The sequence below is a fragment of the Talpa europaea genome, assembly GCF_964194135.1.
Source record: "Talpa europaea genome assembly, chromosome: 6".
Lineage (NCBI taxonomy): Eukaryota > Metazoa > Chordata > Mammalia > Eulipotyphla > Talpidae > Talpa > Talpa europaea.
The window spans coordinates 75194306-75219826 of NC_140072.1; the positions used below are offsets into that span (position 1 = coordinate 75194306).

General features: G+C 38.9%; 1 protein-coding gene across 1 annotated transcript; it reads left to right on the forward strand.

The window, feature by feature from the left end:
- Positions 1 to 21618: 21618 nt before the first annotated feature.
- Positions 21619 to 22341, forward strand: LOC311172281 (synaptophysin-like protein 1; the record flags this gene model as incomplete). The annotated part of the gene is made up of 2 exons (XM_084235575.1): positions 21619 to 21687; positions 22018 to 22341. 2 exons carry the CDS (start codon positions 21619 to 21621, stop codon positions 22339 to 22341), a joined length of 393 nt encoding a protein of 130 aa, XP_084091701.1.
- Between the last annotated feature and the right edge of the window lie 3180 nt (positions 22342 to 25521).

Sequence of the window (25521 nt, forward strand, 5' to 3'; positions counted from 1 at the left end):
TCTATTATTTTCTTATTTATACATTCAGTTTCATCAGATGGTTTCACTAATATGTGGAATATAGAAAAATCAAACAAAGGGTCAGACAAACCTTGAAAGCTGACCATATATGTGAGGCATCCAGGAGGAGAGGGGTGAAAACAGGGTGGGGGAGAGCACAAGGGAATAAGGTGATGAACTATGGGTGCTTTGGTGGTGGGAGAACTACGGTGACCACACCTGTAGGGAGAAATTGTTGTAGAGCAACCCTGATACAAAACGGGGTGCCTGACTGTGGGTCCTCACCCGCGCGCTTAAAAGGACTTATCAATGCTCTACTGCAGGCACACGCGAAAGGTTAATAAAAGGTTTATTTACAAGGGAAGGGGAAATGAGGAAATGTACAGCTCTGGGAGAAAAGTGGGAGACAAAGTTTTCAATGAGTCCTACCTGATCCGCCGATCAGGAACCCCAAAATGGCGCTCTCAGAGTTGGCCGCCAGCCAGGAGCGGTGAAGCCAGGAGGCGAGCGATAGCGAGCCAGAGCCCAAGGCCCACGTGTCTGGTTTTTATATCCAACCTGGCTGCCCAACTCCACCCTCAGGTCCCAGCCACCCTCCCTTTGGTGGTGATGGGATTTGTCTTTCCCAATGTCTTGATGGCTTTAGTCTGGAGTGGGGGTGGGGTCCACAAAGCCTGTATGGGATTAACTCAGGACATCATTTCCCCCTAACAAAATCATGCATTGTGCAACAATGTAAGAAAAAAGTACCACATTTAATAATTTAAAAAATAGTTAATTAAAAGATTCCATTTCAATCTTTTGTTTTTGTTAGTAGATTTTATTTCTTAAAACATTCTTTTTTTTTAAGATTTATTTATTTATGATTACAGGAACAGGGCATGGCACAGGCCAGAGGTGTGGGAGATGAGAGGATTCACCAGAGACAAAGCAGAGAACAGAACAGTCAGATAGGCCGAAGTACACTGCTGAGGGGTGCAGCAGGTGAGTCAGGAGAGGTCTGCGGCGCCATGTGGGTCACCTCCCTAGCCGGGGATCAAACTCGCATTGCAGAGGCTACAGACAGCTTCACAGCGCTGGGCTCAACCCCTTGCACCACTAGGGAGGCCCTCTTAGAACATTCATTTTTTATGAATTTTCTTTGAATTTCATTATCATGACAATTTATTTCTGCTTCTGATAGGAAGAAAAGATCTTCCATGTTTTTGTGATTGGGTTCTGGAGATTTGTTCTCTTTCTCTTTCCCTGTGGACTCATATTGCTGTTTGTCATTTAGTTTTTGTCCCCCCCCTCCCCCCGACCCCATTTTTTTTTCCTTTAAGTCCCCACTGCTTTCTTGGGCATTCACAGCATGGTTCTTTCCACCCATGTTCAAACAGGGGTGGTCTCTCTTGGATCATGTTGGATTCAGCTGCTGCATTGGGGCCTTTGGCTGTTACCTTAGGTTCAGTGATGGCTTCGGAGCTGGGTGTAGCCCCTCACTCCAGATCCCTTTTGAATCACTTCTTTCCTTTTCAAATGACAAGATATCACAGACTGACCTTGACTTTAGGAAAGTTCATTTTAAACATGTTTCATTAAGGGAAGTCTAAGGGCCCCATTTAAAATAACACAGACCTAAGTAGTTTGTCCAGATTCAGCTCATGCTGATCATCTTTAAGAAGATCATTTAGTTTTATTTAATGACATACATCTCTGAATTGATTAAACAGGACCATGTTAGTAGTGGATTTAGTGGTGTCAGAGAACATAATAGGATTATGGGAATGAAAGTTCTACTTATCTCTCTTTCAGCAGAAAGAAATAAATCCAAACTGGGCATCAGCAATCCACCATACCTATACCATCATTGGTGGTGATAATGATGATGACAATGACAGTAATGACAATGAAGCCTACTTATTATTCTGTACTTACCCGTGTGTAAGCTGTGCACCCATCACCACAATGAGGTCTTTAAAGCATTATCTCCCTTTAATATTCACATTGTCTTTCCAACAACACCCGTTTGCAGATGAGAAAACTGAGGATATTGAGATCTTTTCTGATTTCTTTGCAGACAGGTGTTGCCTGAGCAGCCTGTAGTCTCTTCAATGTGGGAGTGGTGGAGAGCTCCACAGTGCTCCCAGCTCTATTCAAACTTCCAGAAACACCATTTAGCTGACTTCAGTGTCAAAAAGAAGCTGTTTTATACCAAAGGAATTGGATGTGCGCATTATCTGTGGTCATTACATTTTATTTTTTTTTCCTTTAAAAATACTTTATTTCAATTCTACATATTTTATGATAAGATAATTTCAGGATAGGTTTTTTATTATATGATGGAAATAGATATCCTCCAAGCAAAATCCTAGCATCATCAGTGTATTATCAGTGTGCTCTTGAATTATTACAATGAAAAATATCTACATAATTAAGATAATGAAGTAAAACCTTTGTTTTTATCCCTGTAACATATTTTTTTTTTTCAGGACAAATTCTTCCAGCAATGAGTTGTGACATGTATAAAGTGCTGTTTATCAGGGAAGCTCATCGGAGACTCAGTGCTCAAGGCTTTTTTATGGAATGTTTGTCATGTAAGCATGCTCAAAAGCCTTGGCACTATCAAAATTCCAAACTTCTAGAAAAAAAGCAATTGTTCAGCATAAACCACATTAGTTGTACAAGCAGTTTAAGCCACTCTTATCAGTTAGGGAAAGCTTTATATCACTTCAGGGAACTGTTTATCAACCAAGTTCTCAGATACCATCCAGGGGCCAACCTTTCAAGGAGAACTTTCTAAGGGTAGGCAGTGCTAGGCTGTTACATTAACTATTTTCTACAAAGTCCACCCTCTTTACAAGGTATTTTCTTTTTTTTTTTTTTAATAAATTTTATTGTTATATTCCCCATACAATTGCAGCCCCCCCATTCTGACCCCAATCCCTCCCCTCCCGCCCCCGCCCCCCTAAAAGTGTCTCTGGCTCATAGTTTTTTGTTGATTTTGATTTTCACTTTCTTATAGTTATTCATTTTCCTGGTCCCTTATTTAAGTTTTCTAGATTCCTGCTATGAGTGAGACCATCCCGGTATTTTTCTTTTTCTTTTTGGCTTATTTTGCTGAGCATGATCCCTTCCAGCGCCATCCATGTTGCTGCAAATTGCATGTTTATCTTTTTTGAATGCTGAGTAATATTCCATGGTATATATGTACCACATCTTCTTGATCCAGTCATCTATTTTTGGGCATTTGGGTTGTTTCCAAAGCTTAGCTATTGTAAACAGTGCTGCTATAAACATAGGGGTGCAGGTGTTCTTTGGAATTGATGTTTCTGTGTCCTTTGGGTAAATACCTAGGAGTGGAATTGCTGGATCATATGGAAGCTCTATGTTTAGTAGGTCCAGAAATCTCCACACAGCTTTCCACAGTGGTTGGACCAGTTTGCACTCCCACCAACAGTGCAGAAGAGTTCCTTTTTCTCCACACCCTCGCCAACATTTGTTGTTGCTAGTTTTTTTAATATGTGCCATTCTCACTGGTGTAAGATGGTATCTCATGGTAGTTTTGATTTGCATTTTGCTGATTACAAGTGATGTTGAACATTTTTTCATATGCCTGTTGGCCATTTGCATTTCCTCTTCAGAGAAGTTTCTTTTTAGCTCTTCTGCCCATTTTTTGACTGGATTATTTTCTTTGTTGTTGTTGAGTCTCATCAGCTCTTTGCAGATTTTTGTGATCAGTCCTTTATCATTAGTGTTGGGTGCAAAAATGTTCTCCCAGTTGGTGGGGTTTCTCTTTGTTTTTGTTATTGTCTCTTTTGCTGTGCAGAAGCTCTTTAATTTGATGTAGTCCCAGCTGTTTATCTTTGCCTTCACTATCACTGCTTTGGGTGATGTGTCTGTAAAGATGTCTTTGATGTGCAAATCACGTAGTGTTTCGCCTATATTTCCTTCTATGTATTTTATGGTTTCAGGTCTTATGTCTAGTTCTTTAATCCATTTTGAGTTGATTTTTGTGGATGGTGTGAGGTAGTGGTCAAGCTTCATTCTTTTGCATGTAGCGACCCAGTTTTCCCAGCACCATTTATTGAACAAACTTTCTTTGCTCCAATGCATAGTCTTTGCTCCTTTGTCAAAGGTTAGTTGACCATAAATCTGTGGGTTTATTTCTGGATTTTCTATACGATTCCATTGGTCTGTATGTCTGTTCTTGTTCCAATACCATGCAGTTTTGATGATTATGGCTTTGTAGTATAGTTTGAAGTCTGGGAGTGTGATGCCTCCATTCCCTTCTTTTTTTTTCAGGAGAGCTTTGGCTATTCGGGGGTTTTTTGTGATTCCATATGAATTTCATCAATAATTGTTCTATTTCTTTGAAGAATGACATTGAAATTTTGATTGGAATAGCATTGAATCTATATATTGCTTTTGGAAGGATGGCCATTTTAATAATGTTTATTCTTCCAATCCATGAGCAGGGGATTTCTCTCCAGTTCTTTGTGTCTTCTTCTATTTCTTTTAACAGTGTTTTATAGTTTTCTTTGTATAGGTCCTTTACCTCTTTTGTTAGATTTATTCCCAAATATTTGATTTTTTTTGTTTCAATAACAAAAGGGATGGTTTTTTTGATTTCTTCTTCTTCAGATTTATTGTTTGTGTATAGGAAGGCTACTGACTTTTGCGTGTTAATTTTGTATCCTGCCACTTTACTGAACTGATTGATGAGTTGAATTAGCTTTTCTGTGGAGTTTTTGGGATTCTCTATGTATAATATCATATTGTCTGCAAATAGTGATAGTTTGACTTCTTCTTTTCCTATTTGGATTCCTTGGATGTCTTTCTCGTCTTATTGCCCTCTCTAGGACTTCCAGTATTATATTGAAAAGCAGTGGTGAGAGTGGACATCCTTGTCTTGTTCCAGATCTTAATGGAATTGCTTTCAGCTTTTCACCATTGAGAATGATACTGGCTGTTGGCTTGTCATAGATGGCCTTTATGATGTTGAGGTATGTTCCTTGTATCCCAAGAATTTCAAGGGCTTTTATCATGAATGGGTGTTGCACTTTGTCGAAAGCTTTCTCAGCATCTATTGATATTATCATATGGTTTTTATATTTCTTTTTGTTGATGTGTTGGATAACGTTGATTGATTTTCGGATGTTAAACCATCCTTGTGCCCCTGGAATGAATCCAACTTGGTCGTGGTGAATTATCTTATGGATACATTGTTGGATTCTGATAGCTAAAATTTTATTGAGGATTTTTGCATCAGTGTTCATTAGGGAGATTGGCCTGTAGTTTTCCTTTTTTGTGTTGTCCTTGTTCGGTTTTGGTATTAGTGTAATGTTGGCTTCATAAAACGTGTTTGGTATTGTCCCTTCCTTCTCAATTTTTTGGAAGAGTTTGTGAAGGATAGGCACTTTTGTCTCTAAATGTTTGGTAGAATTCATTTGTAAATCCATCAGGTCCTGGGCTTTTGTTTTTGGGGAGGTTTTTGATTACCATTTCAATTTCGCTAATTGTAATTGGTCTGTTTAGGTGTTCTATTTCTTCTTTATCTAGCTTTGGGTGATTGTAGAGTTGTAGGAATTTGTCCATTTCCTCTAGATTGTTAAACTTGTTTCCATATAACTGTTCATAGTAGTTACTGATTATTCTTTTGATTTCTGCTGTGTCCGTTGTGATTTCTCCTCTTTCATTGATGATCCTGTTTATTTGTGCTTTCTCCCTTTTTTCCTTTGTGAGCCTGGCTAGGGGTTTGTCTATTTTATTGATTTTTTCAAAGAACCAGCTCTTGGTTTCATTGATCTTTTGGATTGTTTTTTTAGTTTCAATTTCATTTATTTCTGCTTTGGTTTTTATTATTTCTTTTCTTCTACTGGTTTTGGGTTTTTTTTGTTGTTCTTTTTTTAGATCTTTGAGCTTCGAGATTAGGTTGTTTCTTTGCGTCTTTCTTGTTTCTTGATGTGAGCTTCTATTGCTATATATTTTCCTCTTATTACTGCTTTTGCTGCATCCCATACATTTAGGATATTGGTGTCCTCCTTGTCGTTCAATTCAAAAAATTTTTTAATTTCTTCTTTGATCTCCTCATTAGTCCAATGGTCTTCCAGTAGTGTGGTTTTTAATCTCCATGAGGTAGGAAAGTTCCTTGCCTTCTTTTTATGGTTTATTTCTAGTTTGATGCCTTCATGGTCAGAAAAGATGGTTGATATGATTTCAATCTTGGTGTATCTGTTGATGTTTGTCTTGTGCCCCAGTATGTGATCGATCCTGGAGAATGATCCGTGTGCGCTTGAGAAAAATGTGTACTCCGTTTTTTTTTGGGTTTAGTGTTCTATAGATGTCTGTTAAGCCCAATTGCTCTAGGTCCTTATTTAGAGCTTTGGTTTCTTTACTTATTTTTTGTCTTGTTGATCTATCCATTGTTGATAGTGGTGTGTTGAAGTCTCCTACTACGTATGTGTTTTCTCTGATGTCTGTTTTCAGAGAGGACAACAGTTGTCTGATATATTTTGGTGCTCTTTCGTTTGGTGAGTATATGTTAATGAGTGTTATTTCTTCTTGAAGTATTGTCCCCTTGATCATAATGTAGTGACCATTGGGGTCTCTTTTTATCTTTTTGAGTTTGAAATCTGTTTTATCTGATATAAGTATAGCTGTTCCTGCTTTCTTTTTTGGTCCATTTGCTTGTAGGATTGTTTTCCATCCTTTAACTTTGAGCCTATTTTTATCTTTTGTAGCTAAATGTGTTTCCTGGAGACAGCAAAAGGTTGGGTTTTGTTTCTTAATCCAGGCTGCAACTCTGTGTCTTTTTATTGAAGAGATTAGTCCATTTACATTTAGAGTTAATATTGATATGTTAACATCTGTATTTGCCATTGTGTTTGTCTTTCCTTTGATTTTATTTATTTATTCTTTTAATAATTTTTTTTTTTGGCCTTCTTTCATTGTTATTCGTCCCTCTGAGGTTCTGGCTTTAGGACTCCTTGTAGTATTTTTTGGAGTGGGGGTTTAGTAGCAATGAAATTCCGAGTTTCTGTTTGTCTGGGAAGGTCCATATTCTTTCTTCAAAGAGGAAGGAGAGCTTTGCGGGATAGAGTATTCTTGGTTGGCATCTGTTTTCTTGGAGTCTGTTGACTATGTCCCTCCACTCTCTCCTTGCCCGTAGTGTTTCTTCGGAGAAGTCTGATGTCAGCCTGATTGGTTTTCCTTTGAATGTTATCTGTTTCTTCCCTCTTGCCAGCTTCATTATTTTTTCCTTGTCCTGGATTCTTGGGAGCTTTACTATTATGTGTCTTGCTGTATTTTTCCTTTCGTCGTGGAAGTTTGGTGTTCTTCTTGCTTCTTGTATATCAATTTTCAGCTCCTTCTTCACATTTGGGAAGTTCTCTTCAATTATCTCTTTGAATATTTTCTCTGTTCCTACATCTCTCTCCTCTCCTTCTGGTATTCCTATAACTCTTATATTTCCTTTCCTCATGGAGTCAGATAGTTCCCGAAGTCTTTCCTCGTTCTTTTTCCTTCGTACTTCTCTTTCCTTTTCTGTTTTGGTTCTTTTTATTTCTGTGTCTTCAAGATTATTATTCGTTCTTCCATTTCATGTATTCTGCTTTCATTGCTTTTCCCAGAATTCTTTAGTTCTTCCATTAATTCTTTGATCTCCTGCATTTCTTTTACTTCCCTCTTTAGGGACTCAATTTCTTTCTTCTGACCATTGTTTTCCCTCTCTAGGGACTCAATTGCATTCTTCTGATCGTTGATTATTTTTCCCTTATCATTGTTTTCCTTTATGACTTCTGTCAGTTTTTTAATCACGGCAATTTTAAATTCTCTTTCTGGAAGGCTCAGAAATTCTTCCAAGTTATTGTCGTTGCAATCTGGGGGCTGGTTTTCTTTTTGTGGTGTGCTTTTTCTCTGGAGAGTTGCTAGGTTGCGTGTGGTTCTTCTCCTCCCTACTGTCTGTTTTCTAATTTGCCGTATGCGTTGGGACACTGTGTTGTTGGGACTGGCCGGCATCTTGGGTGGGCTTCTCTGCTCCCCTCTGGTTCCTCCAGGAGTCATCTGTCAGTTTCAAGCAGCCTTTACTGGAGAAAGGCCCCTGCTCTAAAATGCCGATGTGGGGACACACTCCCCTGTGTGCCTGGTCTGCCCCAGCGGTGGGTTCCTGCTCCCCCTCTGGGCTTGGACTGCAGGCCAGAGGGGGTCTGGCGTGGGCGAACTTCCCCCGCTCACCTCTGGCTCCTGAGGAAGCCTTCTGCAGGTAGTCTTTACTGAAGAAATGTCCCTTTTCTAAAATGGTGATGTGGGACACACTCCCTGCGCGTCTGGTCTCAGGCACACTCTTTTGCGCGCCTGGTCTGCCCCGGCTGTGGGTGCTCGCTCTCCCTGTGGGCTCAGACTACTTGTTCGGAAGGGGCCCGGTGTGGGCTAACTCCCCAGCTGGCCACTAGCTCCTTCAGGAGCCTGTGCTGGCGTCAAGTCGCTAGGTGGCGCCAGAGATCTCTCCTAGAGCCCTTGGGGAGCTGATTTTCCACCCCGTGGGACAGGGAGCAGAGCGGGGATGGTAGGGTACACCTCAACGGCTTTGGGGTGCTGTGTCTGCCTTGTGCCCCACCGTCGTGGGGAACCCACGCCCCTAATTTCGTGCCCCGGGTCTCAGTTCCAAAGCCCTCAGTTCCAGGACGCGGGCTGTAGCCCAGATCAGTGGCGCGGGAATGGCGCCTTTTGAATCCCGCTCTCCTGCCTGGGCACCTTGTTCCTGCTCACTCAGGGAGGGCCTCCGCGCGCGCATCTCCCCGCAAGCCTAGGTCGCAGGCGCGGGGACCTGGGCAGCTGCGATCCGATCCGGATCCGCGTCTGCTTTTCCAGCGCGCCGCTTTCCACGCAAGCTTACCGGGCGGCCGGGGCTGTGTGCTGGTGCTGGTCTCCTCCTGGTGGGCGGGGCTCTCTTTAATGGCGCCTGGAGCTCACCTCCGTGGTGGATCCTGCAGGGTTCTCCACAGCTCCCGTTCACGGGGTGTTGTGGCTGAAATAGTACTTTCCACTCACATTCCCGCTTGCTGCGTCCGTTGTTCTTGTTGGCCGTTTTGGTTTGTTGTTTCCCTCCTCTCTGCCGGTCGGAGAGTGCCGACTTTGTGGGCGGGGGAGGGGAGCAGGGTTCTGCGCTTCCCTCCCTTCTAGTCCTCTTTTATGGCCACTTTCTTCTTCGGGTAGTTTGCTGGAGTCACCCGTTTATCTTCCGTGTCCCAGTTCTCACTGGGACCTGCCGCTTTTCCTCCCTATTAACTTTTTTTAATGGGAGATCTTACTCACAGCGTCTCCTCGCCGCCATGTTGCTCCTTTTCTTTGGTCATTACATTTTAAAACTAAGTTTGTTGACTCAAATAACTCTTTTACCAACGGGAAGTATGGGGAGATATTTTGAAACCCTGGTGAACCCCTATTTACTAAATCACAAAAAGATGAGTCAGAAGCTTGGTTTTCCCTGAAAATGACAACTTCAAATAGACTTCCCAGGTGGAGGTATCCTGATAGTTCTTAAAATTCCTCACTGCTGATTTTTACTTTGCCCTTTATAAGGCAGTACATTAATTGTAAGAAGCATCTTAAAAAATCAAATTTTTCTCTGAAAACAGCTAAACTGAGATACCTCAACAGTATCTTTCATCATATATGTAGTTAGACACCATATTCATGTAACTGACTTAAATTTGGTTTCTACTAAAATCAAATGTGAAAGAAAGCAAAGCAAAGTACAGACTGTAAAATCAATGAGGCAGAAAATAAACCCTTTATCTCTATGAAAGTGTTCCAAGAAATAGTGAACATAGGCTAAAAGTTACACAGGACAATCTGAACTAAAATCAATTCTAGACTCGGGACATATGGCCAAATGGCAGCCAGTTGGCAGAAGGAACTCAGAGATCTTAAGGAAGTAGGAAATTTAATACGAATGTTTTAAAATAGTAACTGTATTTTTCTTTTTTGCTTACCTGTACTTTCTGATATTTCTCTAATTAGCAAATGTCTTTCTGGTCAGAAAACAACAATAACAATAAAAGTCTTGTTTTGAAAAACTTGAAAATGGTATTAGAAGGGATGGCGGGGTGAAATGATAGCTGGAGAGGTTGTGGGTCTGAGCCCCCCTCGGTCATGTAGGAGCTCCCAGGTCTAACAGCCCTTGGTCTGGTCCTCGTCATCCTCTACCTCCTTAGGATGTTCATGTAGTTGAGGTGGCAGAAAGGGGTTTAGAGCCTGGAAAGTCACTTGAATGAGAACTTTTTTGTTTAATAGTTAACAGTGAACAAGTTTGGTGACTTTCACAGTGGCTGTGACATTTTCCAAAATGCCAGTACTGGGTCCTCCCCAAGAGGCACTGCTTTCATGGGCCTGGCTGGGCCTGGCTGGGCTTAGACAGTCTTTGGAAACTCCCAGACTTTGGAAACTCCCAGAGTTATTTTGTATTGGGGAGGGAGTTTCTCTTTGGACAATGAAACAGTTCAGGAAAGGATGGTGGTGATGGCTTACAACATTGTCAGAGGACTCAATGCCCCTGAACTATATTCCTGAAAAGGGTAAGATGATGAATGTTATAAATGTTGTGTTTTGTCACAGTTTGCAAATTTCAAAATTTCCATCATAAAACAGAGACCAGTGATCACTTCTTGCAGCCAGCATTGAGACTTAGGCACCCCCTGTGGGGTAAGTTTCTTCCAGAACTTTTCTCATGGGATTGTCAGAGCAACCTTATGAGGCAGCTATTGGTAAACTCCATTTATCAGAAGAAAGCAGGGCTCAGAGATTTAAATTTGCCTAAATGTTCATAATAAGTGGATAAGCATGGTTTCTGATCCAAATTTTCCTCCTCCCCCTCTTCCCTCTCCCCCTCCTCCTCCCCCGTTTCTTCTTATTTTTTATTAAACACACTGTGTTCATTCTGAGATTGGAATAGCTGCCAGCAAAGCAGATTAGTTTATCATCTTTTTGTACAATGGGCCAAGGATGAACTTCACTGAAAACTAAGCAGTATATTTACAATAAATTTATTTTTACTTTAGATTCACTGAAAATATTAAAGCACACAGCAAAATTAGGAATTTTAATATTGCTATTTTTAATAGCAAAGTTATCACTGTAACAACAAGATACTAGCAAGTCACCAGGTCCAGATGGGAGGACTGTGCAATGTTGAAGGAAGTGACCAATAGATCTGAGGCAGATGCCTCCTCTTCTGGTCCGGGTTCTTATACAAGTGTTGTTTTCCATCGTCCTACACTTTGCCATCCCCCCTTCTTTCAGCTTCTTTGAATTCAGGACAATTGGCTGGCCAGGTCTATAGCAGGGGGTTTCCATCTTTACTTGTTTCAGAAATAAATTTCAGTGGAATGTCTCTCAGTCTGGCTAAGCAGGGTTTTGAAATCTTTTTTTTTTTTTTTTGAAGCATCAACCTCTTTAACAATCTGGAGAAGCCTGCGGACCCCTACTCAGAATATTTTATAAGGCATAAAATAAAATACATATTTACACATGAAAACAATTTTATTTTCATACAAATAGTGGTCAAGTATTTGTAAATGTTGTGATATAGAAATATATGTGCTTTTTTTTTTCGTGCTCTAAGATCTGATGGCAGATCTAACAACTTTCATAGGTTGGAAGTAGGCATGATCATATGGTATTTGAAGAATAACTACAATTGTCATATGATATGAACATATCTATGATTTTTGTTGCAGATAAAGACATGGTTTCTGCTAATACTACCAGAATGTGCTGGTTATATTCATATTGAAAGGAAAAGCTAGATTATAGTGAGAAGCTAGAAAAAACAAAGATATAAAGATCCCACATCAGGGGCTGGGGTAAGTACTATATAAAATAATATATTATGTTTCAATTCCATTCTCTGGGTGATGGTTTGTCCATTCCCTTACTGAAGAATGTCTTGATTGCATCGAAGTTTTGGCAATTATCAGTAAGGTAGACTTTTACGTGGACCTAAGTTTTTAGTTCCTATGGGTAAATACCAAGGAATAAGGTTGCTTGATCACATGGGAGGAGTATGTTTAGTTTTATAAAATGTTGCTCAAGTGTCTTCCAAAGTAGCTGTACCATTTTGCATTTCTACCAGTAGCAAATGAGAGTTGCTGTTGCTCCACATCTTTATCAGCATTTAGTGTTCTGGTGTTCCTGATGTTGGCCATTCTGATAGGTATCTAATAGTAGTATTACATTTTTGTTTGTATTTCCCTGATAAATATGATATATGCTTATATATCCTCTGTGTATCTTCCTTGGTGAGATATCTATTAAGGTCTCTGGCCCATTTTTCTTCTGAAAGTTTTTATTTCACCACATTTTGAAAGATATTTTTACTGCATATTAATTCTGGTTTACTTTTTTTCCCTTTTACCACCTTTGTTGACTTTTTCTTTGTTGAGGTAACATTTACTTATAACTCTGTATAAGTTTCATGCTTATAATTTCATAGCTTAGATTCTGTACATATCACACCAAGTTCATCAACAAAATCTAGATTCTATCCCTCACATACTTAGACCCCTTTCATCTGTTTCACTCTCCTCCATCCTCCTACTCTTCTGGCTATCATCACTCTGGCCAATCTTTAAATTGGTGATTCAGCACTCATCCACCAGCACCTCAGAAGCAGACAGACACAAGCCCCAGTCAAGCCCTGGTAGGGCCTAGATTTTTCACTGTGGCCACCTAGTGTACCTGAGAAGTGCATCCCATTCTGGGCTCAACCACCAGCACCTCAGGAGTAGACTCAAACCACAGTCTGGGCTGCGTAGGGTCCCCATCTATATCAAGGATCTTCAGCAAACCTCTTCCCTCCTGGTCACCGTAGCAGGCCCTGAGCCACAACTCCTGAATGATGTGAGGTCCCAGTGACTCAACCGCTTGAACCAGCACCCCTCAGACCTCCCAGTCAGTAGAACAGGCCTGGAAGTACTTTGAGGGAGACTCTAGCATCACCCCAGTTCCTACAAGACCTTACTAGCTGTGCCCACCATTAAGTAAATGCCCATAGCACTGAGGGAGAAGGACTCATACACAACAAAGGCCCCACTACAGCAGAGCAAATTCTAAGCAAACAATGGGGAGAAGGAAAAATACAAATGGCTGAGGAAGCACTCTGGGGAACAATATATCACAGAGAGAAAACAAAACCTCAGACCCAAACCACAAAGATACAGAAGATCCTCTTTACCTATCAGACATAGAATGCAAGATGGTCATGATGAAGAAAGCTAAAGAATGGGAACAACACAAAGAAAACTCTCAGAAAAGAAAATGAATAGTACAAGAACCACAATCAACAGAGAATTGAAATTAAACTTCTTTTTTTTTTTAAATTTTTTTATATATATTTTTAAGATTAATTTTTATTTATTTATTTATTTATACAAGCACTGGGTACAGTCAGAAGCGCGGGAGGGTGAGAGAATTCACCAGAGCCAGATCGGGGAGCAGAGCAGGCAGAAGGACCGAGGTACACTGCTGAGGGGAGCAGCGGGCAGCAGGAGAGGTCTGCACGCTATGTGGGACCCTCCTCCGGTGGCTGGGGAGCAGCCGGGGATTGAACCAGCGCCACAGAGGCTGCGGGCAGCTTCGCAACCCAGCGCTCAACCGCTGCACCAGCGGGGAGGCCCTGAAATTAAACTTCTAAATATTATTTTTTTTAATTTTTTTAATAGAGGCATGTTTTATTTATTTGTTTGTTTGTTTGTTTTGTTTATACATGCACTGGGTACAGTCAGAAGCACGGGAGGGTGAGAGAATTCACCAGAGCCAGAGCGGGGAGCAGAGCAGGCAGAAGGACCGAAGTACACTGCTGAGGGGAGCAGCGGGCGGCAGGAGAGGTCTGCGCACCATGTGGGACCCTTCTCCGGTGGCCGGGGAGCAGCCGGGGATCGAACCGGCGCCGCAGAGGCCGCGGGCAGCTTCGCAACCCAGCGCTCAACCGCTTCGCCACCGGGGAGACCCTAAACTTCTAAATATTAATGGAATTACAAGTGGAAGCAAAAATTTCAGAAGAAAGCCATGGAAGCACATGAATCAAATGAAAGAAAAAATCAGTGATCTTAGAGATGAAAAAGGAGTAAAAAGAAAGCTATAAAGAGAAAACCAAGGGGAAAAGAATGAAGAAAGACCGTTAGAATATCTGACTCCCTGAGGAAAGGAAGTACAAGAATTATACGGATCTGAGGAGAAGAGAGAGAGAAGGAAACTGAAAATCTATTTAGGGAAATAGTGGAGAAGAACTTCCCAAACATCAAGAACATGTACATAGAAAAATAAGTAGCAAAAAAAGAACACCTTGCTACCTGGATGAAAGTACATCTACAGCAAGACACATAATAGTAAAATGTGCAAGAGTCCAAGACAAAGAAAAAGGAAGCTATTGAGGGGAAGAAAAGATATAAACCTATAAAGTAAAACTGATTAGACTAACATCAGATATATCTGAAGAAACACTAAGGACAAGGAGAGAATGGAATGACATTCCAAATACTCCAAGGGAAAAAAAAAAATTGCCAGCCAAGAGTACTCTAGCCTGCGAGTCTCTTTTCCTATATGATAGAAAGATAAAGACCTTCTCAGACAAATGAAATCTTAGAAAGTTTCATCCACCAAATCCCCTCCTTGAAGAAATAGTAAAAGAAGCCTTAGGATCTAAACCAGAAGGAGGAACAAACTCAGAAAACTGAATAAAGAATTAAATAGAACCACAAGATGACAATGACAGAATTTTACATTTCAATAATCACTCTACATGTAAAAAGACACAGAGTACATAGTTGGATTAGGACACAGAATCCAAACTTCTGCTGTCTCCAGGAAGCATACCGAAGCACCAACAATAGAATGAAAGTAAAGGGATGGAAAATGATGCTACAAGCAAATGGCACCCAAAGGAAGGCAGGAATAGTCACACAGCAGATGAAATAGACTTCCAACTTTAAAAAGTAACATGACAGGGACACTATATAATGGACACTGTATAATGATCAAGGGACCAATACACCAGGAGACCTAACACTCATTGATATATACTCACCAAGTGAGGGGGTACCAATGTACATTAGACAATTACTATCATCTATGAAAGCAGACATTGGAGAAAACACATGTGTGATTGGAGACTTCAACATCCCACTTGCCCCAATGGACAGATCAATGATACAGAAAATAAATATGGACATAGTCATCCTAAACAAAGAACTAAACTACCTGGGTCTGACAGATATTTGCAGGGCATCACACCCCAAAAAAGTCAAATACACATTTTTTTCAAGTGCACATCAGTCATTCTCTGGGATTGACTACAAACTAGGTCATGAGACAAACATCAACAATTTCATGAACATAGAAATCATACCAAGAATCTTCTGACAAAAAAGGTACTGAACTACAAATTAACTATAAAAAAGAAAACAAGAAAATACTTAAATATATGAAGACTGAATAATGCACTACTGAATGACCACTGTGTTAATGAGGAAATCAAAGAAGAAATCAAAAGATACTTTGAGTAAAATAATAGTGAAGATGCAACCTTTCAGAATGTATGAGACAACAAAAGCAAATCTAAAGGGGAAGTATATAGCAATACACACCCACATTAAATAAAACAAACAAACAAAAACTAGAAAGCGCCCAAGCAACCAACCTTGTCTCTCATCTCAAAGTACTAGAAAAAGAAGAATTAAAAAAAACAAAATTCAGTAGAAGGAAATAATAAAAGTTAGAGCAGAAATAAATGAACTAGAATTCAAAAAGATAATCCAAAAGATTAATGAAACCAAAAGCTGGTTCTTTGAAAAAATACACAAAATAGACAAACCTTTAGCTAGGCTCACTAAGGAAAAGAAGGAGAAAAACTCAGAAAAATAGAATCAAAAAATGAAAAAAGAAGTTAAAACAGAGACTACAGAAATTCAGAAGATAAGAGATTAATACAAACATTTATATACAAACAAATTCAGCAACCTAGAAAAATAGAAAGATTCTTAGAATCATACAACAATCCAATCTTGAATAGGGAAGAAATAGAAAACCTGAATAAACCAAATACAAGCAAAGAAAATTAAAACAGTATCAAAACTCCCCCAAAAACCCCCACAAAACCAGGGTCAGATGGCTTGATCACAAGTGAGTTCTATCAAAGCTCCAAAGACAAACTAATACCTATCTTGCTCAGACATTTCCAAGAAATTGAGAGGCAAAGAATTCTTTCAAACACATTTTATGGGGCCAACATTACACTGATACCAAAACCAAAGACAACACAAAGAAAGAAAACTACAGAGCAATCTACTTAATGAACGCAGATGCAAAAATCCTCAATAAAAATCTTAGCAAACCAAATCCAACAATGCATTTAAAAGAATACACACCATGACCAAGTGGGATATATACCAGGAACATAAGGATGGTTCAACATCTGAAAATCAATCAATGTAATACACTATATCAACAAAAAGAAAGGCAAAAAACACACTATCATAGCAATAAATACTGAGAAAGCATTTCATAAGTTTCAGCATCCACTTATGATGAAAACTCTTGAAAATTTTGTGATAAATGGAATATATCTTAACATAATAAGAGCCATATACAAATGATACAAAGCTAATATCATTCACAATGATAAATTGAAACCCTTTCCACTAAGATGTAGTACAAAATAGGATGTCCTCTTTCACCACTGTTATTCAACATAGTATTAGAAATCCTAGCTAGAGCAATTAGGTAAGATAAGGCAACTGAATGAGTCTAAATTGGGAAAGAAAAAGTAAAGCTATCATTATTGGCAGATATGATAACACACATAGAGAACCCAAAATATCCTGCAGAAAAACAAATTGAAATAATAAACCAGTTCAGCAAAGTGGAAGAATACAAAATCAACACACAAAAATCAGTTGTCTTCCTATATACAAACAATGAACTAGAAGGAAATTAAGAAAGCCATTCTCTCTACAGTCTCACAAAAAAAAAAATTACTGGTAATAACCCTAACAAAGAAGGAAAACTATAAAACTGTTAAAAGAAATAGAAGAGGACACAAAGAAATGGAAAGACACTTCCTGCTCATGGTTTGGAAGAATCAACAGTGTCAAGATGGCCGTAATACTAAAAGCAATTTATAGATTCAGTGCTATTCTAATAAAAATACTAATGGCATTTTTCGAAGAAGTAGAACAAAGACTGCTGAAATTCATATAGAGCCACACACACACACACACACACACACACACACACACAGACACACACACAAACCAAGTAACCTAATATCTCCTCACTAACAATTGGGAAAATTGAGGTATCACACTCCTGGACTTCAAACTATACTATAAAGCCATAATAATTAAAACAGCATGATACTGGATTAAAACAAACACACTACCAATGGACTAGAATTGAGAGACCAGGAATAAAACCACACATTTATAAATAGCAAATATACAACAAAGGAGCAAAGAATATATACTGGAATAAGGAATATCTCTTCTATAAATGCTGCTGGGAAAATTGGACTGCAACATGCAAAAGAATGAAACCAGACCACTACTTACACTTTATACAAAAATCAACTCAAAATGGGGAAAAGACTTGGATGTAAGACCTGAAACCATAAAATACATAGAAAAAAAGTAGGCAAAACACTCCATGATATAACCTCAGAGAGGTATTTGGAAATTCATCTGCTGCAGCAAGGAAAATAAAGGAGAAAATAAACAACTGGGACTATATAAAAAAAAAATCTTTGTACAATGAAAGAGGCAATGACCAAAGCAAAGACACCCTACCGAATAGGAGAAAATATATGATAAGTGATTGATATTGAAAATCTACCAACTCAACCAACCAAAAGAAAACAACCCAATCAAAAAATAGGCAGAAGAGTTCAATAGACACTTCTCCAAAGAAAACATGCAGGTGGCCAACATGAAAAAAAGTTCATTGCCACTTATCATCAAGGAAATGTAAATCAAAAATCACGAGCTACCACCTCACACCTGTGAGAACAGACTATATCAATTAAACCATAAACAACAGTGCTGATGGGGATGTGGGAAAAAAAAGAACCCTCCACACTCTTGATGGGAATGTAGAGTGATCCAGGCCCCATGGAAGAAGGATGGAGATTCCTCAAAATTAAAAATGGGATTTACCCTATGACCCAGCACAAAAACACTAATTTTAAAGGAAACCTGCACTTCTATGTTTATAGCACGTCTGTTTACAATAACCAAGATATAGGAAAAACCTAAATGTTCCAGAATAGAATGAGTAGATCAAGAAGATGTGGACACACACACATGAAATACTACTCAGCATCATTAAAGATAAACTTACATTTGCAGTAATATGAATGGAGTTAGAAGGGATTATTCTAAGCGATGTGAGCTGGAAGGAGAAAGATAGATATTGGGTGTTTTCACTTATATGTGGAATCTGGAGGAGCCTAACAAAGAAACGGATGAAGACAAACTGTAAAACTGACCCTTGAAAGCAGACCATAGATCTGAGACACTTAGGAGAGGAGAGAGAGGAGGAGAGTAGAGAAGGGGGGATAGGAGAAAGTGGTGGAGCATGGTGGAGGACTGAGGGGCACTTTGGTGGTAGGAAACTCTGGTAACCTCTCTTGAGTAGAAATCCTATGCTGTGAAAAAATAAACAAGAATGTTTAAAAACAATTATTAAAAAAATAAATTGGTTTATTATCTTTTTGTTGACATTCTTCTTAATTTGTGGATTTCAATCCATGTATTTTATTGAAAAGATTTCTAGAATAGCATTATTCAATAGAAATATAATATAAATCTCATATACAATTGAATGTTTTTAAGTCACATTAAGAAGATAAAAGGTGGGTCTTCCCTGGTGGTATAGGGGTTAAGTCTCAGTATTATCATGCTATTACCACTGTGGCCTGAGTTTGATCTCAGACCAGGAGCTAACACACATGGCACAGCAGACCTCTACTGTCTCGCCCTCTGCTCCCCTCAGCAGTGTATTTCAGTAGATCTGCCTGTTCTGCTTCCCACTCTCTCTGGTGAATACTCTCACCCCCCACCCTTTGGCCTATACCTCAGTTTTTCTATGCATAAATAAATAAGTCTTAAAAAAAGAAGAAAAAGTTGAAATTAATATAATAGTATATTTTACTTAACCCAAATTATTATTTCACCATGTGGTCAATATTGAAAGTTTATTAATGAGATGTTTATTTTCCTTTTTTTGTACTAAGTCTTCAGAATCTGGTGTACATTTTAACTACCATCACTTGTCAAATATAATTCAAACTAGCCACATTTTAATTGTTCAAAACACACACATGGCTAGTAGCTACTATGTTGAACATCACAGGTGTAGAAGAATCATTAACAGGCACCCCCAGGGTTGAAAGAGGAAAAAATTGAGCTTCAGACAATTATGACATTTTAGAGCCTCTTCTTGTTTGCAGAGACTTCCATAGACATTATCTCATACAGTCTGTATAGCAACCCTATGAGACAATTATTTTCATCATGATCATTTTACAAGGAGAAAATTAAGGTTCCAAGAGGCAAATTGCCTCTTGCTATTATTACTTGCCTAATGTAATAATACTCAGTGAGTAGGTGACCTACCTGACTTTTCTCCCCTTAAGACATTTCACCCCCACAAAACCTCACGTTAAGTAGACTAGATGACATTGAAGAACATAAAAATAAGTAGAGAGTAAAAATAAAGAAGCAAGCACTTGCCCTTTTATTCCCATGTGAATTGTAGCAGCAAATAACCAAGTAGCAGCTATAGAACTATTCTAGCTAACATATGAAGAATAAATGATATAATTTCATTGTTTTACCAGCGTAGATATATTAATGGATTTGATCATTGAGCATCAATGGCTTATATCACAAAAGAAGCGGTGACCAGATATTTTGTGCCACCAGAGATAAGAACCATCAGTTTGCATGAAATGTCTTGAGAAAGCATCAAATCAGAGCTGCTTAAACCTCTATATGTAATTACAAATTTCAGGAAATACCAAGGACCAAGGAATCTACTAAGTCACACCATGTGATGCAATTAAGAAAGTCCAGAGAAGCTCACAAGATAAAAATTAGTACATTTTTAGGGAAAAAAGAGAAAAACTCATGGAGGAGAAGCTTAGCCATTAAAGAAACTCATGAAATATGAGTAAATCACAATAGTTCTTATTTAAACCTTGCTTCAAATAAACCATAAAAACAATTATGAGAATATTGGATATTTATTTATAGAAAGACATTTTTGTTAATTTTAGGTATTGTGAATATTTTTAACCCTTTACAGTTATTGAAATACTCAAATGAAAAGACTTATCTGAGTTTGCTTCAGAAGAATATGGGAGGAGAGGAATGAATAAGGATAGAGACGAAATAAGATTAGCCATGAATTCAATAATGTGTTGTATATTTGAAAATTGCTGAGAGTAGATCTTCAAAGCTCACATTATAAGAAAAAAAATGTAGCTATGGATGGTGATAGAATGAAGCTTATTGTGGTAGTCATTTTGCAGAACATACATATATCAAATCATTATGTTGTCCACCTAAAACTTGTAGAATACTATATGTCAATTATATCTCCTTCAAAATAGCCATGAATTGGTAATTGTTGAAGCTCAATAGTAGCTACATACAATTTCAATGTACTATCCTCTTTACTTTTACTTTTGTTGGTGTGGGAAACTTACCATTAAAAAGTTATTTTGTGTTTTTTTAGAGACAATGTGGTTATGTATTTATATATTTATTTATATTTTTTTCACATGTTGTTCCTCTCAGGTGTAACACTATCAAGTTGCCGGTGAAACGTCACCACTGACTCATGCTCTTCCCTCCCCTGTTCTGATCCCTCTCCCTCCTCCTCCCTGGCTGAACGTCTCTGATTTATCTTTTGCCTGCTACTTTTGTTTTTGTTTTTTGCTTTGTTCTGTTTTTTCCCAATCCCTTGTTTGGGTCACCTATATTCCTCCTATAAGTGTAACCATCCAATATTTTTCTTTTTCTTTCTGACTTATTTTGAAAGAGGGGTTACTTTTTCAATCATTCCAGATAATGACACCCACCCAGAGGAATGCTCATATTAAAATGACAAAAGGCTAATGGTTCTCAAATTTTAGTGCCCATAAGAATTTCCCAGATGGATTAAAGATTCCTGAGCTCCAAACTCTTACGTTTTTATGGTTGAATTGGAAACTTAAGAATCTGAATTTTTACTAAGGGCCCAGAATCTTGACAAAGGTTTCCACAGAAACCCTGGAAGAATGTTAAGAGTCTGGCTTACTCTGAAACAACCTTAAGAGTCTGGACTTCATGGTGGCCTAGGGGTTAAGTCTCAGTGGCCTCGATCCCCCTGCCAAGGAGCTAACCCACCTATGGTGCAGCAGACCTCTCTTGTCTTGCCCACTGTTCCCCTCAGCAGTGTATTCCAGTAAATCTGCCTGTCCTGCACCTAACTCTGTCTCTGCACCTCTGGGCTGTACCTCTGGTCTATACCCTAGTTCTTCTATTCAAAATTTTTTTTAAAAAGCTAGCAAAAATACTTTTTTCTCCCTCCTTCCCTCAGAGAATGTCCTCCTTCCAGCTCAACCTCAACCCGCTCAAGGAGCCGCTCGGCTTCATCAAGGTCCTCGAATGGATTCCTTCTCTCTTTGCTTTTGCCACTTGTGGAGGTTTTAAGGGCAAAATAGACATTTCAGTATCTTGTCCTCAATTTCCTGAAAATAAAACAATTACTGCCACTTTTGCTTATCCATTCAGGTTGAATCAGGCGTCATTTCAGACAACTGCACAAGCAAATGTGTGTGATATACAATGGAATAATCAAGTTCTTATTGGAGATTACTCTTCCTCTGCACAATTCTATGTTACATTTGCAGTCTTTGTCTTCCTATACTGCATTGCTGCTCTTCTGCTCTATGTCGGTTATACAAACCTCTATCAGGAGAGTAGAAAATTTCCCATGATTGACTTTGTTGTTACTCTGGTTGCCACTTTTTTGTGGTTGGTGAGCACTTCAGCCTGGGCTAAAGCCCTTACAGATATTAAAATAGCAACTGGTCACAGTATTGTCCAGGAACTTCAGCCTTGTCATAATAAAGATGTGACGTGTCATTTTGTCTCTATAACTAGTATGGGATCCCTGAATGTATCTGTGATCTTTGGCTTTCTGAATATGATACTTTGGGGAGGAAATGCATGGTTTGTATACAAGGAGACCAGCTTACACAGTCCATCAAATACTTCTGCTTCCCATAACCAAGGAGGTAATCCTCCTCCTACTGGAATATAATTAAAGGGAGAAACACACTGGATCAAATATACAACTATATTATGACCTGTTGCCAAATCTTACGAACCATTATTTTTTTCTAATAAAGTAATGGCTTTTTCAATAAATTAGTGGGTTTAAAATTTTGCTGCTTTTTTACATAAAATCTGTGCCTTTCTTAGAAATTTAAGATGTAAATGTATTTTCACATGTAAATTTGAAAATTCAGGGGCCCATTTTGGGATGATATACATTTTTCAATGAACAGTAATTTCTTCACTAAGTTGTTTGCCTTGCAAAGTGTTTACACTTTAAGCCTTATCATATGTCTTCACTCAGAAGAATTATATTGTCATATCATAATAGGAAGAAAATCTCTATTTGGATTATACATTACAGTAAGTTTGTACAAATCACGTACCTAAGAACTGTCTTTGTTTCGGAGAACATTGATTACAGAAATCATATTTAGAAAAAAACATTTAGTGGAGAATTTATATCAGAACATTGTTAATATGTTATGAAAATTGTTTAATTGCAAAGACAGTGTATGCTTTGTTTTTCTGAATGACCTACCATTCTTACTAGGTGTACTAAAATTATTTGAGGAGTGGAGTTTGAAATTTTCTGTAGCTGTATAGCTGCTAGTAATGCTGTCACATGAGGTGTAAGCTTCCATTATGTAAGGGGATTGCAATTCCCTTACAACGTCCTGGGCAGGATTGACCTGTAGATCAGAATCAAAGACTATGGGGAAAAGTCTTTGATGACCCCAGGGCCCGGACAAGTGTGCCCAACTTGGCAGTGAGAAAAAGTCAGTGGCTTGTGAATGGCAAACTGAGCTAGGGAAAGAGAACTAGGAGCCCCCACACCTCTCCCACAGTGAGGAAACAGGCAACAGCTCTGACTCTTATAGGGCATAGAGGAATCTAAGCACTGGAATTACCTCAGGACAAAACATAAAAGCCAGAAGGATAAAGGAAAATATCAGATGGTTTCACTGATAGGAGGAAAATAGGGGAACCAAATAAGACATCAGTGTAAAAAAAAAACAATAACAGTACAAAACACAACAAAGCAAAAACAGACAATTATAAACCAGAGACATCCTGCAGGGGAGGAGGAGGGAGAGGGATCACAGGGAGGGAGGAAAGGAGGGAGTAGCACAGGGGACTGAGGTGATGGTGCCCGGATGCATTGGTGAAGGAAACTTTATGGGGACCATACCTGAGGGGGTGGGAGGAAGCAAATATTGTTTAAAAATGAACAATGATGTAACAATTAAATAATTAAATAATAAATTACAGTTAAGAACATTAAAAAAAAAAGAAAGGGAAATAATGGTGTAAAATTAACGAAGCTATGTCAATCACTGCATAATTGCCAGAAAAATTCTAGGTTTTCTGCACAGAGGGAAGTAGCATTTCCTTTAACAAAAAGATACAAAAATACACTTTCAGGAAGATAAAAGAGACTCTAAAAGCATGAATATGTTCACATGGCACTTCCAAGGGAAGCCCCTCATGGTACAGTGCAGGTAGGAGACTGAGGTAAATTCCCTGCCTGTCAAATACATAGATGCCATCTTGCAGAGGATGTCCCTTGACTCCTCCTGCTTAGTCACAAGGCCTCTTTTCAGAAATAGCATGGTAATGCCTTAGTGAAGGAACATTTCAATGGTGAAGAAGTCAAGCAAATGAAAAAGGCAGAGAGAGTCAACTTTATGGTCATGGTTGGAAACTAGGCTTTTGGTAGTTTGATGTTGAAGTATAATGCTGTACGCCTGAAACTTATATAATGTTATAAACCAATGTTATCACAATAAAGTAAATATTTAAGTGTCTTATAAAAAGATATGCTGTACCTGGATTTATAATCCAAATATTCTTAGGCAGTGTTAGAGACTGGAAAAATCATTAACCTGAAGAAACAGATTTAAGAATTCATCTTTCCAGGAAAGCATCCTTTCAAACCTCATTGCATGCACACATTTAAATTTCCAAACATTACTGAATTTAATGTCATAAAATCATTTTTCTTCTTTTAAGGAAATGCTTTTGCTATGGGTTGAACTGTGTTCCCCAAAAAAGTTGTGTTGGAGTTCTAACCCCTCATGCTCAGCATGTGAGCATGTGACCTTATTTGGAAACATGGTCTTTACAGAAGTAATCAAGTTCCAATGAGGTCATTAGGGTGGACCCATAATCCAATATGATGAGTGTTCCTATAAAAATGGGAACTTTGGAGACAGACATGCACACAAGGAGATGCCATATGAAGATGAAAGTGGAGATTGGGGTGATGCTTCCATAAAGCAAGAAATACCAAAGAATGCCAGAGTCACCAGAAGGTTGGGAAGAGGATAGAACAGATTCTCCTCTCAGCCCTCAGAAGGAATCATCCTGCTGACATCTTGATCTTGTATTTTCAGTCTCCAGAACTGAGAGAAAATAAATTCCTGTTGTTTAAGTAACCGGTCTATGATGGTGGTATTTCGTTATTGCAGCCTCAGGAAACTAATACAAATTTATTTGCTTTTTTTATCATGATAATATATACTCATTATAAACAGTTATGAAATGGAAAAATAGGACAAAGGAGAAAAATTAATGTCAACAATGTTCCTGTCAACAGAGATTTATTTCTATCTTCATTCATTTACTCATTCAGCAAACTCTCACTGATATTGCAGGTGCTGCATAGATCCCAGGGAAGGGGACACATGCCAGTTTTCTGCCACAGGAACCAGAAACAAGCGGAGAATTCCATCAATAATCATGCAGCAAAAAGCCAAGAAGGGGCCTCCCTGGTGGTGCAAGGGGTTGAGCACAGCACTGTGAAGCTATCTGCAGCCACTACAGCACTTCGATCCCTGTGTTGCCAGGGAGCTACCCACATAGCACAGTAGACCTCTCCTGACTCGTCCGATGCTCCCCTCAGCAGTGTATTTCAGTCAATCTGCCTTTTCTGTTCCCTGCTCTGTCTCTGGTGAATCATCTTACCCTCCTGCACATCTGGCCTGTACCTCAGTTCTTGTATGCATAAATAAATAAATCTTTAAAAAGCCAAGGAGGTGAATGATGTAAGGAAAAATAAAACAGGGTGACTGGATAAGGGTGGTAAGATTTTAACCAATTTAGGGGAAAAGAAGAAATTTCCCCCTACCCCTCTGGATTCTTCTCAGGGCAATACAATAAACAT